Source organism: Toxoplasma gondii, chromosome X (genome assembly GCF_000006565.2).
Source record: "Toxoplasma gondii ME49 chromosome X, whole genome shotgun sequence".
NCBI classification, from domain to species: Eukaryota; Apicomplexa; class Conoidasida; order Eucoccidiorida; family Sarcocystidae; genus Toxoplasma; species Toxoplasma gondii.
In genome coordinates this window covers 4,167,591-4,183,446 of record NC_031478.1, presented here as the reverse complement: position 1 = coordinate 4,183,446, position 15,856 = coordinate 4,167,591, and the positions used below count along the sequence as shown (strand labels likewise).

Genomic DNA, 15,856 nt, shown 5'->3' with positions numbered 1-15,856 from the left:
ATGGCCGTCCAGGTGAGCACAAGTTGGTTCCTTAGCGAGCCTATTTCCTACCCGCAACCTTTGCTTTCAGCAGAAAAGAAAGACGATAGTTGCCGACGGCGCAGATACGCTTGTCTCCCTCTGGAGACGCCTCATCAAGTCACCAAACAACGAGGCGTTCACCTCGCCTCATGCGGCTGCCAGGACAGTCTTAATGCACATCCACGCACATTACGAACACGTACAGCATCCGCAATAGTCAATTCTACCAACCTAGTGATATCAGACTCGCCGGCGTTTGCTTCTCATCATGGGGTTCCTTTCCCTCTCCGAGACGTTTGACGTGAAATGATATCCTCCTTGCGTTCACCGGAACCTCGTAATATTCGACAGTCTAAAATCCTCTCAGGAAGCCCATACACAGTCGTGCAACGATTGAGGTTTCAGCAGCAGTTGCACGGGCCGCAGTTTTCCAGAGAAACCACTAGTAGTCCCATGCGAGGGCTCGTCTGTCATACCAGAAACTACAACGAAACATGGCCTTGCCAGCTGCACACGCAGAACTGTTACGTTTATTCTTTCTACGGCTGTTCGCAGCGAATAGCTCTGAACGAAACCTTCCTCTGTCACCTTTGACAATTCTACAGGAATGACACTCTTCCGGTTGCCCCTGCGTCCGTAACGCGGATCACACACAAAGTGTCTCTCAAGGAGAGATTTAGCAATACCGGCACATCCAGACGTAGGAGAAAACAAACGCCTCTGCCAAGCCATTCTGCGATGAATTAAGGATCTGACGTCATCTGAGCAGCCATTCTGCAAACGTTCGTAGTTTCACCCCCCGCCCCGTGGTGTCCGTCGCCAGCACCTGCACGTATCTTGTTATGGGCGGCTGTTACCCCTTTCAACTATACGGCGTCGTACGTGAAGACACTCTGCCACGTTGTCCGGTGTGCAAGTACCTGAAAAGGAAACAAGCAAATGAGTTTTCATTATCTGCCCGTAGCTTCAGACGAGTGTTTAGGATATTGGCACTCTTCCGTTGTCTTGATCAACACCGGCTTAGCAACTGGGGCCTTCGCGAAGCGGCTGTATGACGAGCATGCTCTTAACGTGTGCTGATCCACCGTCCCACCCGACCAGCCACCGACTCGTCTCAACACTGGGGGGTGCTATGAACAAAAAATAATCGTCGTTCCACAAAATTTGCAGTTCTCATCTTCTTCTTGTATGGTGGAATGTAACGGTGTTGGCGTGTTGTCCTCCGTTGGGTCTTCCATCTTTGTCGATTCGGTCTTCTTTGTTCGTGTGCAAGCCACGCCATTTGTTGGATGGCGAGGAAATACATACCGCAAGTTCCTCGGTTTGGCAATTAGCCCGAATTCCACGTTTTGAGCTGGTTTCCAGTCCGAAGAAGAGAATTGGAGACCAGAAAGAACGCTTTTTTATCGTTTCGGCCACTTTTGTTCACTTTATGGATGCATTCGGGCCATTCTACGCCCCCAAGTTTCTTCGCCGTTGTCTCCTCTCAAGTCGCAAAAAGCCCTCCCTCTACAAGACAAGAAGATTGCCAGTGTCTGTCAGGGCCACTACTTGCCTTCACCACAGGCTCTTCTCTTTTCTAGCCTCTGAGTACTCCGTCGTGAATAGCATTGCGCCAGGCAGCGACGCAGGCTTTGCGTGTCAGGCACCGAGTAAAATTCTGTCCCTTCCTGGTCGCCCCATTGCGTACTTCACTTCGTCGTCATATCCCTTCAAGATGGCGCCGGTAGGTCAGCATCCGATGGTAGAGACAAACACCTACCTCAAAAAGTGATCCACTAAACGTACTTGACACTGAGGTCGTGAGGACCGGCTCACTGTAAATCAGGGTCCTGCTACCACAGCATTTGTTTGCTGGAGACAGCAACTTGACCACTGGTGGGCACACAGTGGTTACATCTCCCCGTTTGCAGTGTTTTATGCAAATCTTTTCTGGGTGAGACTGCCGTGGGCTTTTCTGGGTTGCTTTTTTTCTTCACGAGTGGCGTGGCACGTTGCTTCTTCATGACACAAAACGCGTTGATGAGTCTTTTCTGACGGGAAAATTGACCTTTTACCACCATTTCGGACCATCTGGCCTGAACAGAGACCCGCTCGACTTCATTGATGAGCTGTTGACATGTGTCTGGATGTACAGCAATCCGTTCCACCTGTGGGGAATTTTTCGGGCTTGGCTGCCGCCGTGGGGACCGATCACGAAGAGGCAGACGTCACAATGCTTCAGTCTGCGACTCCCCGTGGTGAGGCTCCAAAACACGGGGAAGAAGGCTCCCGACCAACGGGCACGAAGCCTCTTCAAGCACTCGCTACACAGGACCCCGAACTGTATGAGCTCCTTCGAGAGGAGAAGCGACGACAAATCTCTGGTCTAGAACTCATCGCATCTGAAGTGAGTACTGATGATCGGGTTGAACAGAAGGATATACGTTTCTGAATAGCACGTCTGCAGAGATGCGCGACTCCGGCTCTCTCAGTAGTCCGGCTGTTGGCCGTTTCGCGAAAGGATTCGCCTTGGAATAAACGCGTTATTGCTGTCTCTTACGCCGTCGGTGAGCCTGGGGACATTTGGCCGCGGCCACAGCAGCGGAACGTCAGGTAGTGCCGATATAACTTTGCGAGTTAGCGGTAGTCTCCGCAACCGATGATACGGTTTTAGATCTGGCGCATTTCCCGGCTGTTGTGTGCTCTGCAGAATTTTACGTCACAGGCTGTGATGGAATGTCTTGGTTCCTGCCTGACGAACAAATATAGCGAGGGATACCCTGGGGCACGGTACTATGGAGGAAACGAAGTTATAGATCGCATCGAATGTCTATGCCAGCGTCGCGCGTTGGCTGCCTTCGGCTTGGATATTGAGGAGTGGGCCGTGAATGTTCAACCGTACAGCGGCAGTCCCGCTAACATGGCCGTCTTCGTTGGGTTGCTTCAGCCCCACGATCGAATAATGGGACTTGATCTGCCATCTGGTAAGAAACGTGTGAAAATGGAACGGACACGAGTTTCTCGATGGTCGTAGACGAAAGTCATGAGAGAGGACAAAAAAGCCACGATAGACGGGGACTTTGTGCAGGAAATGGAAAACAGACGCTTGATAACATAAGGGGAGGATCTGGTCGTCCATTTCGAGTGGACAGGTCGAGATTCCCTCTTTGTGCATTTGTGGAATCGTACGCATGAGATAAACACTATATTTAATTCTTCGGGTGTGTCGTTACAGCTTTTCTTTGCTGGTCTTTACTTTCTGTAGAAATAAGTGGATCAATCATGATCCGATTAAATTAGGGGTTCACCCACGCAGATGGTTTGTGCATTCTGCGCGACAGTGTGCTCTGCCACTGTAACTCAGGAGGGCATCTGACGCATGGCTTCTACACTGCGAAGAAGCGTATTAGTGCAACGTCCATTTTTTTCGAGTCCCTCCCATATGGTGTGGATGAAAAAACCGGCTTGATTGATTATGAAGAGCTGCGGAAGCGAGCCCTAGTTTTCAGGCCGAAGCTGATTATCTGCGGCCACTCAGCCTATCCAAGGTACGAGCTGTTTTCAGTTCTGACGAGCGATCCAAACAACACACGTGAATAAGAAGCGGATGCGTGAAAACAGGTTGACGAGACGGTACAGGGCCTGATTGGTTCGTTCCGCGAGTGAGTGCGCAGCTCCTCTTGTATGATAGGAGATTCTTGTTTTCTCATCGCTGACAGATGTATTTGCAACGCGAACAAAGGCTTTCGTCTTCAGTGCCTGCTGTCCTCATGGTTGCAGAGATCTGGACTACGTGAAGTTCAGAGAGATCGCGGATGCCGCCGGCGCAATGCTAATGTGCGACATGGCTCACACCAGTGGTTTGATTGCTGCGAATCTCCTTACTTCGCCCTTCCCATATTGCGATATCGTCACAACTACAACGCACAAAACCCTGAGGTGAGGTGAACAGGTAGCAAAACGAGAAGCCATAGCTGTCGAATGGTACTAAACTCAACTGGGAAGGAAGTGCAGCTGTCGCATAACTGGTAAGTTTTGCCGCTAGTAAAAACAGTTCTGGGCCGGCTGTCTACGATGACTCGTGAATGATCCTAAAATATGTTCACAGGGGTCCTCGCAGTGGAATGATTTTCATCAACAAGAGAAGAGTGCCGGACGGCGAGGGACTCATTAATTCTGGAGTCTTCCCTTCTCTTCAAGGAGGACCGCATAATCACCAAATTGCAGCTCTGGCTTGTCAGCTGAAGGAGGTGCGTTACCGTGGAAGCCACTCTCACGGGTTCTTTACGCTATGTTGTATTGACACTCGATCCATCCCGTAACCCTGTCAGATACTCAATCGAGCACACAGACGCGTGACGCACGCATAACATGACCCGTCCTACACTAGACAGCAGATTCACAGCAGTCTAGGCGATAAGATCATCGACCACAGTTATTCCTTCCTGAATTCTCATTCCAGTTCCCTGAACAGCGTGCATCTGCTTTTCAGGGGCTTGTCGCATGTGTTCTAAGCCAGTCAAGTTCCCTCATGTTGGCGTGGCAGTCTGATATTTTCAGGACAGAGATGCCTATAATCATGTAAATTCAATTTTGCTATATTTTGCGTATCAGTAGAACTGGTGAGGGGAGCGGACGGTATACCGAGCTGAGTGTCAGAGTTCATGTGAATGATACAAAGGCCTGCGTGTACGATTGCTGATGCCTGCTGTCAATCAGGTGATGTCTCCATCGTGGGCGACGTATGCATCTCAAGTTATTCGAAACTCTAACGCTCTGGCTGCGCGCCTTCAACATCACGGCCACCGACTGACGACAGACGGGACTGACAACCATCTCCTCCTTATGGACCTACGTCCAGACGGGATCACCGGCACCAAAATGCAGCTGTGCTGTGATGAAGCAAGCATTACCCTGAACAAGAACACTGTCCCTGGTGATACGTCGGCGGCGAATCCCTCTGGCGTGCGAATTGGATCCCCGGCTCTGACGACAAGAGGATTCAAGGAGAAAGACTTCGAACAAATTGCTGACTGGCTTCACGAAATTGTTCTTATTGCCCAGGAAATTCAGAGTAAGCGAAGGAAGTAACGATACAACGGAACCGACGGGCCAAGAGTGTTTTCGATCTCACACGAGACCAGGTGCGGACGACGCTGCGACATTCGTTATTTTTATGCCGAAGCGCAAAATCGCGCTTCTTCCTCAGACAGGGGCAGGTTGGGTCACCGTCGAACCAAATGCTGTTCTGTGCTAACTGTTGCTTCCCTTCAGCGAACTACGGCAAGAAACTTGTGGATTTCAAAAAAGGCGTTCCCGGAAATCCCCGTTTGCTCGAAATTAAGCAAGCAATCACAGACTGGGCGTGTAGTTTCTCAATGCCTGGCCAAGCGGACATTTGAGGTACCAGAGGACACCGATGTCAGTGTGTGGTCACACCGGTGTGGTCGGGAGACAAACGGACAAACAGCGTCGAGGGAGGCGGCCGTGCAACCGGTGACTCCGAGTGGTGGGGGGATGCTGGACTGTTACAGGAGCGTAAGGGACGTTGTGCAGTGCTGACGTGTATGTTTATTCCCATTTCTCGATGGCTGGGTTGACGTGGCTGAACCTTCTGCATGTGTTTTACCAGCGTTTGGCTTCCGAGACAATTACCGTATTGCGTCTGGAAATTTTAGGAATCCCGTTTTGGACTCGTAATCAGTCTCTCGAGGATTTGATTTATATTGTTCAGCCATTCCACTGCGGTGGTGTAAGCTGCCCTCTAATTTCAGGCATCAATATGCGGCTTAACGGCGAGGCTGTCTTAGACTATCTCAATGGAAGAGACTAACCGCAGCATCGAAGGCGGGCTGCCATACTGCCATACCCGAAGAAATCTGTCTCCTCCCCCACGGTGCTGACAACAAGCGCGGACCTGTAATGGCAAGCTCCATGTCCATCGTCTTGACCCCTTCTCGATGGTCACCATGCTCGACTGAGGTATAGTTCGGTGGGCCTGCTACCAACACCCGAAATTACGAACTCTCTGTGTGTGATGCTGTCGCCCTGTTCTTATTTCCGCAGTCAATTCAAGTCTTCGGAATGCGCTTCGGTACCTACGAAGTGTGCTTGTACAGTTGTCATGATTTGTGTTCGGACCTTGGCATGGAAAACATTGTCCTGTGTGAAACAGTAGCTGTACGCGTCACGATCCTAACAACGGCCGTCTCGACCACGCCGAGTGCGACAGAAACTTTTTGATAAGGTTTCGAGTGTGTTTGCAGCAGGCTTGATTCCCGACAGTCGAATACCAGTCACATATGTTCCAATTAGGGGACAGGAATGACCCAAATTCAGTTACTTAGCCAATGGTGACCATCTCACTAGCACAAAGCGTGCGCCGTACCGGCTTCCACGTCACTGGAACTCACGTCATTGCTGGTAATGATCAACGCCAGACAAAGCGTGTCTCTTTGCACGAGGGGAGAACACACGTTAAAACACCCACATTTGGGATTGTTTCCCCTCTAGTAATGTGACCGCGACAAACGTGTCACTGGCAACACATACCCTTAGAAAGTGTGACTGCGACTTCGAACTCTTGATTTCTCTTTCAGAAAGTATTTTCGGTGGTCATTGTGTTTGGTTTCAGATCGTGCTTGTTACCAATTGCTGCCACTGCCACAGCCACACAATATTTCTCTTGTCCTGGCGTGAACAAGTTTGCTCGTCTGACACTTGCATCCTTTCTAAAATGAATATTCCTGACACCAAAAAAATATCTTCTACTGAGTGCGACTTTTGGTTCACGACGGGCTTCCCTTCAGTGTCCTTGCAATCAATCCTACAATGGAGGCGTCTTCTCTCTCTGAAAAAGCAGTCTCGTCTCCCCACCACATCGAGCTACGTCATGAACCGTGTCACCATCCTGCCTTCTCAGGATGATCCACAGAAAAGCCGCCGAAAAGCGTGTGAATAACTCCACTTGGAGAAACCTTTACTGAAACACTTGCACGATCACAGCGTCTGTACAGCGGGCTTCTGTATCGTTAACGGTGATCCCGAGGGCATCACGAAAAGCTTATGACGACTGGAGGCGCAGGCTCCAGCTCACACTACTGAACAACAAGAGGACATCAGCACGACTACATGTCAAGGCAGCTAATTGTACCATCTATTTTTCAACTTTCTGGCGGCCGGAAGGAAGGCTTCAGCGGCGGTGTGTCTCCGCGTGACGGCACCTGAATCATGCTACTAGCGTGATCCGGGTGAACTCACTATTTCTCTACGATAATGTCACTCTCCATGACGGTCGCGCAACACGTCCTTGTTTTCTCTAGCATCTTACCTGCGACCTTCTTTGCTGTCACCATGTATTCTCTTGTGTTTATATATACACATACGCACGACACAAGTAGGGACGGATGTTTTCCAATATTTTTCTCGTCTTCTCTTCTGTCGACTTCGGTGGCAGAACAGTTACGAGGTATAGTTGCGAATGGGCTCTGCCCGCCGAAGAAAGCAAGGATCATGCAGAAGCTTCCTCATGGCAACGTTCTGGTGGAAAGGACCTTGGGGGGAGCGCACTGATCAGGTGGACGGACATTCTTTCCCTTTCCACGGGGAGTGTGCGCACTTTCAATTTCTGTGCAGAATTTGGCAGCATTGCAACACACTTCATTCCGGGACGAGGCGTCATGCCTCGAGCAATCTTCCGTCGTCCAAAGACGTCACCACCGTGTACACCCACTAGCGAACCACGCCTAACTTTAACAGCAGTTTCCTGCATGGCATCGTTCCTGTCGTGTGTACGCTTGCCGCGTAACATTGCAGCCAACATATTGCCTAAGTGGTGCTTCTCTGGGACAACGTAGAACAGCTTCAGCCGATAAACCGTGCCTGCGTACCAAAAATCAGAATGATAGTGGCTCTCACCCGCGGCGCATGGATGTCGTCGCGGTCTACAAAAGAGGGCAGAAGCGCAAACTTTGTCAGAAGCTTTAAAACATGAGAGGAACACTCTCCCCGTGAGCATGAACCCACCAATGACCAGAATTGATTTGGATTCAAAGCGGGTCGCCAATAATCATATTAGATGTTTATCGGCAGTCTCTGTTTCATCGTCACCATGATCAACTCTTGTAGGGGTTTAACACGAAAGCTGCCAACTCCCGAGAAACAGATTTGTCAAACTGCCGAAATGTTGGTTTCCTTAGCATGGCCATCTGAGGAATGACCACAGCGGCGTGCACGAGTCACCTTTCCAGATTCCCCGGTACTATACCGACGTGTTTATGACCTCAGCTGTGATCCGTCGTCAGAAAAAGGCGCTGCATGGCAGCCACTCGTATGACTCTATGCAGCTGGTCGGCAGAGGCTGAGCTACCGTAGTTTGAGAAAACATACACTTTATTCTTTCAACAGTTGACGAACCTGGTTTCAAATCGTCGAACAGGAGATAATGATCAGCGTCGGGTTCGCACTCTACTTCAATGCCTTCTGTCTCGGTGCCTCCGCCATCTGGCTCCAAGTATGCTCGAATGATCGATTTCCTGTCAACAGCGACGGTTGCTCTGCATGAAACAACGGAGCAGAGTTACCGGGGCGGCAACCGGTAGGCAGCTCGGAGCACTGTACTAGCACCTTACCCGGGGACGTTCTCCAGAGAACTAACGAAGACACATCTGCTGGTGCAGCGCATGATAGATCTGCGCCCAAAAGCAGAGTAGTTGCAAATTACTTGGGCAACCGGTGACCCCCCTCGAAGAGAGACAACATCAACGAGGGAGCTCAACAGCTCGACTGCCTTCATACGTGGACTGCACTATTTTCGCCGATTCGACCACCTTGAATGCCTATCGGTGATTCAAATCCGGACCCTGACAGCATGAAGGAAGACGGGACTTAACGTTTTTTAACACCACATCCTCCGTCTGTTTAAATACACTTATAAACACCGCACAACACAAAACAAATATGCTGGCACTGGACAGTTATTCCGTCACTTACACAACAGAGGTTTTTGTGACACCGAAAAAACGGGTGGGGCGAGTTTGCTGGACGGCATCCTTGGGCACCTACACGCAGATAACGCCATACACAAGCAAATGGAACACGATCCCCGGAATCTTTTGGCGACGTCTTCTGTGGCCGTCCCAACCCTACAGCAGTAATACAGCACGTGTACATCGCGTAACGATGCTTGGGAGCAAACGATACAGTTCTCAGAAATCAACTTAGTCACCGAGTGACTTTGGTTTCCCAACACCATATCCCAGCTGCTTGAGAAGAATCGCCTTCACGAGGATCTCTGTGAGGGTGCGAGTTTAACTATGACGTTCGTCTGGAAGCTGCGCTTGCCGTTTCTGCTCGAGTATCCATGTGATTCACCGCTAATGTAGTGGATCGTGAGATACTATCAGGCGTTCGCACCTTTGAACCGCGTTTCTCCCGTTCTTTTCTCTTTCGCTGGATTTGGCCTTGTCGCCCTGAAGGTGTGCTGACTGGACTCTTGCTGCCGGTGCATCCCATGCTGACGCCCCAGTCGACTCCGGATTTCGCTCCAATTTTACCTCAACTCCATATACTGACACGCCGAGGAACGCCCAGTAATGGCCGAACATCGAAAGCTCCCGTTGTTTCTTCCGTGTATATCGACATCACCTGCGACTCGCAACGCGTGCAACAACCGCGCTTGTGCGGTTCGCAATCACAACGAGAGAGATGTCTCGCGAGACGAGTTTTTGTCGAGATGTCTTCCGTTGCCGTTGAGCGAGAAACGGAGGAAACAACAACCGCGGTCGACGGTTACGGTTTCTGCTAGTTTGTGATTTTGGAGTGCAACAATTTGCCTGTCGGCGCTCACTAGACACAGTCGAACTCATTGTCAAAACAACAGGCTTTGGTGAATATTGATCAAGCTGACCGGAAGGGAACTCGTCTGTCCGGAACTGGATTACAAATATGAACCGGTATCTTGAAATGAGCTGACAACATCATACGCACCTTGTTTAAAGGAAAATTGACGGGTTGCGTTGAGCTCAGCTCGTAGTCGCGTGCATCCTGCATGACTGAGGTGCGGAAGTTGTGCTAAACTGATGCGTTGCTACACAGGCGCCGCTGGCATCCCTAATACACAGGTCGCCCGCTCTGTCACAAGGTGAAGCAATTACTCCAAGAAGAAAGCAGTTATGTCAAAACGACTTTTTGGGGGATGTCGAGCAGCTGTTATGACCTTCCCAGACGAGTAGCTGGGTGGCCCCCGTCTCTGTACACAGTCTCTCTACAATAAGCTGCGCTTGCGCGTGGCGTTGTATGTCGCCGCGAACAGCTCCACCGCGTTCGGCATCGTTCCCAGTAGCATTTATGCACGTATACTACCGGTAAATTGCACAATGCGGACAGGAATGCCAACGAAACCCGATTCGAATGTCAAGATGATACCCGAGAGAACTGGCCCTCTTGTTTGCTTTCATCTCGTCGCATCACTCTTTGAACGGTCACCGCTAGAGGAGCCACGCGGCTATGGAAGAGATCGTCTTGATGACAGAAATGAATTCGCCCTAGAGACGGACCTCTCCCTTTCGTTAGATCTTTCCCCGGCAGTATATAGATATGCTGTAACAAGTTTCTAGATACGCTTTAACAGACACAGACGCTTCTTTCACTTACCATATTGCAAATACTGGCTTTCACACAGCGTCACTCGGTACTGTCGTTCCTGTGTTGGCGGCATCGACTACAACGTCTTGTCAACGAATCAGGCCGTCGGTTCACGTCCATATAGAAGGTATCGTCCAGAATCAACATTGTTCAGGGCTATCTCGGGTAGAATCACTCTAATCGCAAGTTCTCAAGAGATTCTCCGCAGCGCATCATCTACACTGCAAGGTCCACTTCCAATCTCTCGAAAACAGTTGGTGAGCTTCACCAGTAGACCACTCCCACGAACTGACGTTGCCCCTTTCGCAGCTTTCAGTTGCTTTGCCAAAGTGACCGCATTCGCCTGGTTTGAGAATGACAACAAACCGCCCAATATCATCAACCTCAAACATTGTTCTCTGAGAGACATCTTCGTGAGAACGGTGAGTCCACATAGAAGATTAAGATCCTCCACAGCATACCGCCATGAATTACCATCGTGAACGTAGGCATATGAATTGGAAGCGAACACCAGCTACAGAATACAGCCCACAACCGGATGCTCGTAGCCCTATACGAGCGTTTGCGTTACACCATACACCCAGTGGCATCCACGTTTCTCGATGGAGATACCATTTCATTTTTTTGTCTTTAGAGTTTTTCTGCATCCCAATATTTGTCGTAATCGCCACAAGAAACAATGAACTCAATGACTACAATCTTTCGGAACATCACATTTCAGTATGTCTTTCTACTCGAGGTGACCGTTTTTTTCTCGTGTCGGTCCTTCGGCATCGAATCTGCTAGGATGTTTGTATCGGGTGGAGGTCAACATGAACACTTCACACCGCAAACATCCTTCGACAGTGACTTGTTTTCTTCTGCAGTGGGCGCTGTTGTTGATCAAGACCATGGGTCACGTCCGACACTGCCGAGTCTAAGCAGCGACTTCGACGATCCATCACTGGCATCTCTACTGCCATCACGCAGCATGATTGCCACTGTTGTTGATGGGAGCATGCACAACTCAATTTCAGGTGCATCAGGAAATGATGACCTTCCGTTTGAAGCGATGGTCAGCAAAATCTTCGCACCATCGCGTCTGCTGCGTACAGAAGAGCCATCGAAGTTACAAGAATACAAACCCAGACTGCAATACACAGAAGGTAAGACACCACTCTTCATGGTCACAACGCAAACGCATTCCAATAATCTCCACTTTGCCACTGTCCCTTCTCAGACCCTACCCGCCTTCGCGACAACACCGACAAAGCACAACACACGATCCCTCAGCGCATCCTTGCCATTCAAGAATCCGAGGAGGACCTCACACACCCACATCACGCCCACAGCGACGATGACACAGACACTAGCCCGGAAAGCACTCATCGGCTGGCAATCGTGGACGCGGCGAGTGAGTTGAGGCGAGGAATGGAGGCGAGAGCGGACGTGGTCGCCATGGCGAGAGACATTGGAGCGTGGACGAGTGCCGACCCTGAGAGTGGGGACTCTGCAGCTGCATTCGTCGACACGGTGTTGGTTCCAGCTGGCGTCGTCAGTGAAGTCGCAAGCATGATGGAGAGAGCAAGAGAGGCAATGAACGTGGACGGTCTGGTGGCACCAGATACAGCTGATTTCGACGAGTATCATTTGAAGGCGCTTTTGGGTTTGGCGATGGAGCTGGAGAATATTGTTTCGTCAAAGATTGCGTGTGTGGCGATGGCCAAGGCTTTCTTCAAGTTTGTTCTGGTTCCGCTCAAGTTGGCGGCTCCAGTTGCCAGGTTGTTGTTGGATCAGAAGCCGAAGCTCTTATTGGCATTTGCATCGAAGGCCTTGCTGCTGAGGACTACTGGCGGCAACGGATTCGGTGACGACAACATGAAGAAGTTGTTGCTTTTGGCGCTCGTGGCACCGAAGGCTTTGGATCTGCTCAAGCTGAACACAGGCGGCGACCTGTTGCCTCTCCTCAAGTTGCTGCCTCTCCTCGGAGGCACGAAGCTGGAAGCGCTTTTGCCGATCGCGCTCCTCGCAATGACTGCTTTCGAAGGTGCTGAGGCAGCCGGGTTTCTCAAGGCTCTCTTGAGTCAGAAGCTGTCTTCAGGAAGAATCAACGTGGAGTCGACGTCGGAAGGAGTGAGTGGCGACGAGATGGCTATTGTGGACTATGTGGTGGAGTCTTGGACGACTGTTGAAGAAGAGTCGGCGGCGGGCGTGGACGCGGCGAGTGAGTTGAGGCGAGGAATGGAGGCGAGAGCGGACGTGGTCGCCATGGCGAGAGACATTGGAGCGTGGACGAGTGCCGACCCTGAGAGTGGGGACTCTGCAGCTGCATTCGTCGACACGGTGTTGGTTCCAGCTGGCGTCGTCAGTGAAGTCGCAAGCATGATGGAGAGAGCAAGAGAGGCAATGAACGTGGACGGTCTGGTGGCACCAGATACAGCTGATTTCGACGAGTACCATTTGAAGGCGCTTTTGGGTTTGGCGATGGAGCTGGAGAATATTGTTTCGTCAAAGATTGCGTGTGTGGCGATGGCCAAGGCTTTCTTCAAGTTTGTTCTGGTTCCGCTCAAGTTGGCGGCTCCAGTTGCCAGGTTGTTGTTGGATCAGAAGCCGAAGCTCTTATTGGCATTTGCATCGAAGGCCTTGCTGCTGAGGACTACTGGCGGCAACGGATTCGGTGACGACAACATGAAGAAGTTGTTGCTTTTGGCGCTCGTGGCACCGAAGGCTTTGGATCTGCTCAAGCTGAACACAGGCGGCGACCTGTTGCCTCTCCTCAAGTTGCTGCCTCTCCTCGGAGGCACGAAGCTGGAAGCGCTTTTGCCGATCGCGCTCCTCGCAATGACTGCTTTCGAAGGTGCTGAGGCAGCCGGGTTTCTCAAGGCTCTCTTGAGTCAGAAGCTGTCTTCAGGAAGAATCAACGTGGAGTCGACGTCGGAAGGAGTGAGTGGCGACGAGATGGCTATTGTGGACTATGTGGTGGAGTCTTGGACGACTGTTGAAGAAGAGTCGGCGGCGGGCGTGGACGCGGCGAGTGAGTTGAGGCGAGGAATGGAGGCGAGAGCGGACGTGGTCGCCATGGCGAGAGACATTGGAGCGTGGACGAGTGCCGACCCTGAGAGTGGGGACTCTGCAGCTGCATTCGTCGACACGGTGTTGGTTCCAGCTGGCGTCGTCAGTGAAGTCGCAAGCATGATGGAGAGAGCAAGAGAGGCAATGAACGTGGACGGTCTGGTGGCACCAGATACAGCTGATTTCGACGAGTATCATTTGAAGGCGCTTTTGGGTTTGGCGATGGAGCTGGAGAATATTGTTTCGTCAAAGATTGCGTGTGTGGCGATGGCCAAGGCTTTCTTCAAGTTTGTTCTGGTTCCGCTCAAGTTGGCGGCTCCAGTTGCCAGGTTGTTGTTGGATCAGAAGCCGAAGCTCTTATTGGCATTTGCATCGAAGGCCTTGCTGCTGAGGACTACTGGCGGCAACGGATTCGGTGACGACAACATGAAGAAGTTGTTGCTTTTGGCGCTCGTGGCACCGAAGGCTTTGGATCTGCTCAAGCTGAACACAGGCGGCGACCTGTTGCCTCTCCTCAAGTTGCTGCCTCTCCTCGGAGGCACGAAGCTGGAAGCGCTTTTGCCGATCGCGCTCCTCGCAATGACTGCTTTCGAAGGTGCTGAGGCAGCCGGGTTTCTCAAGGCTCTCTTGAGTCAGAAGCTGTCTTCAGGAAGAATCAACGTGGAGTCGACGTCGGAAGGAGTGAGTGGCGACGAGATGGCTATTGTGGACTATGTGGTGGAGTCTTGGACGACTGTTGAAGAAGAGTCGGCGGCGGGCGTGGACGCGGCGAGTGAGTTGAGGCGAGGAATGGAGGCGAGAGCGGACGTGGTCGCCATGGCGAGAGACATTGGAGCGTGGACGAGTGCCGACCCTGAGAGTGGGGACTCTGCAGCTGCATTCGTCGACACGGTGTTGGTTCCAGCTGGCGTCGTCAGTGAAGTCGCAAGCATGATGGAGAGAGCAAGAGAGGCAATGAACGTGGACGGTCTGGTGGCACCAGATACAGCTGATTTCGACGAGTACCATTTGAAGGCGCTTTTGGGTTTGGCGATGGAGCTGGAGAATATTGTTTCGTCAAAGATTGCGTGTGTGGCGATGGCCAAGGCTTTCTTCAAGTTTGTTCTGGTTCCGCTCAAGTTGGCGGCTCCAGTTGCCAGGTTGTTGTTGGATCAGAAGCCGAAGCTCTTATTGGCATTTGCATCGAAGGCCTTGCTGCTGAGGACTACTGGCGGCAATGGATTCGGTGACGTCAACATGAAGAAGTTGTTGCTTTTGGCGCTCGTGGCACCGAAGGCTTTGGATCTGCTCAAGCTGAACACAGGCGGCGACCTGTTGCCTCTCCTCAAGTTGCTGCCTCTCCTCGGAGGCACGAAGCTGGAAGCGCTTTTGCCGATCGCGCTCCTCGCAATGACTGGCTTTGACGCTTTCTGAGGAGCGGCTGCGCTGGGTGTCCGGTGGTAACCTAGGGGAGATTCGTTTTTAATTAAATTTGTGTCGCGTGTTCGTTGTATCTAGATCCATCTACTTTTTTCTGGGCTTTCAAGATGTTGCGTACAGCGTGTGGGCGTAGAAACTCGCTCGTCTACTTGCACCATGCAGTGACGGTGTTGCTACGCCTACCGTCCGTTTGTCCAGTCGTTTACGAACTGATGGGGCGGAGAATCGTATAATCCTGTTGGTATTTGCTTGATGAGTTTTTGTTTAGGCTGCAGTGACGAATGCTAAGCACCACTTCGCACTCATGCCCATGGAAGACGTACGATATCTCTCGAACACGAACGGTAAAACATACTGCGGGTACTCTCGTCGAAGGTACTTTGTGAAAGTGCAGAATAAGACACCGATGAAGAGAAAAGGCTCTCCATACGCAGTAAACACAACCTTTCCCCAGTGTAGGTCTAAACATGTGCCGGTTTAGCGCTTCCATAATCTATCAATAGAGAGTTGCAAACAGAAGCGCGTAGGATCACGTCTGGGTTACGCCACGTATGAGTGCGAATTTGTGTTGCTACCGAACTGCTCTCAATGAAAAAGTGCGTTCCAGAGGATACAAAACGACGGCGCGTGACGCTGTAGCTCGGATTTGCTGACCACGATATCCCCTGTGATTCGGCTTTGTAGCACCCGAAAATAATATCAGAGCGTTTCAGTGTTTCTGTCAATACCAGCCGTGTTT

At 51.2% G+C, this 15,856-nt stretch overlaps 3 protein-coding genes across 3 annotated transcripts; 2 read left to right on the top strand and 1 right to left on the bottom strand.

The window, feature by feature from the left end:
- The first annotated feature begins 1,166 nt into the window (after positions 1-1,166).
- TGME49_234190 (serine hydroxymethyltransferase 2, putative) lies at positions 1,167-6,162 on the top strand. The gene is made up of 9 exons (XM_018780388.1): positions 1,167-1,747; positions 2,159-2,410; positions 2,714-2,987; positions 3,368-3,551; positions 3,784-3,942; positions 4,112-4,253; positions 4,723-5,077; positions 5,278-5,406; positions 5,778-6,162. Exons 1-8 carry the CDS (start codon positions 1,454-1,456, stop codon positions 5,403-5,405), a joined length of 1,788 nt encoding a protein of 595 aa, XP_018635867.1. The 5' UTR covers positions 1,167-1,453; the 3' UTR covers position 5,406; positions 5,778-6,162.
- Positions 6,163-6,471: 309 nt separating this feature from the next.
- On the bottom strand, positions 6,472-10,216 carry TGME49_234180 (hypothetical protein). Its single transcript, XM_018780387.1, has 4 exons — positions 9,418-10,216; positions 8,995-9,062; positions 8,419-8,558; positions 6,472-7,884 (listed from the first exon to the last, which is right to left on the bottom strand). Exons 1-4 carry the CDS (start codon positions 9,514-9,516, stop codon positions 7,514-7,516), a joined length of 678 nt encoding a protein of 225 aa, XP_018635868.1. The 5' UTR covers positions 9,517-10,216; the 3' UTR covers positions 6,472-7,513.
- Positions 10,217-11,698: 1,482 nt separating this feature from the next.
- TGME49_234165 (hypothetical protein) lies at positions 11,699-15,478 on the top strand (the record flags this gene model as incomplete). The annotated part of the gene is made up of 2 exons (XM_002368816.2): positions 11,699-11,792; positions 11,867-15,478. The coding sequence occupies 2 exons, from the start codon at positions 11,699-11,701 to the stop codon at positions 15,109-15,111; spliced, it is 3,339 nt and encodes a 1,112-aa protein (XP_002368857.2). The 3' UTR covers positions 15,112-15,478.
- Positions 15,479-15,856: the final 378 nt, after the last annotated feature.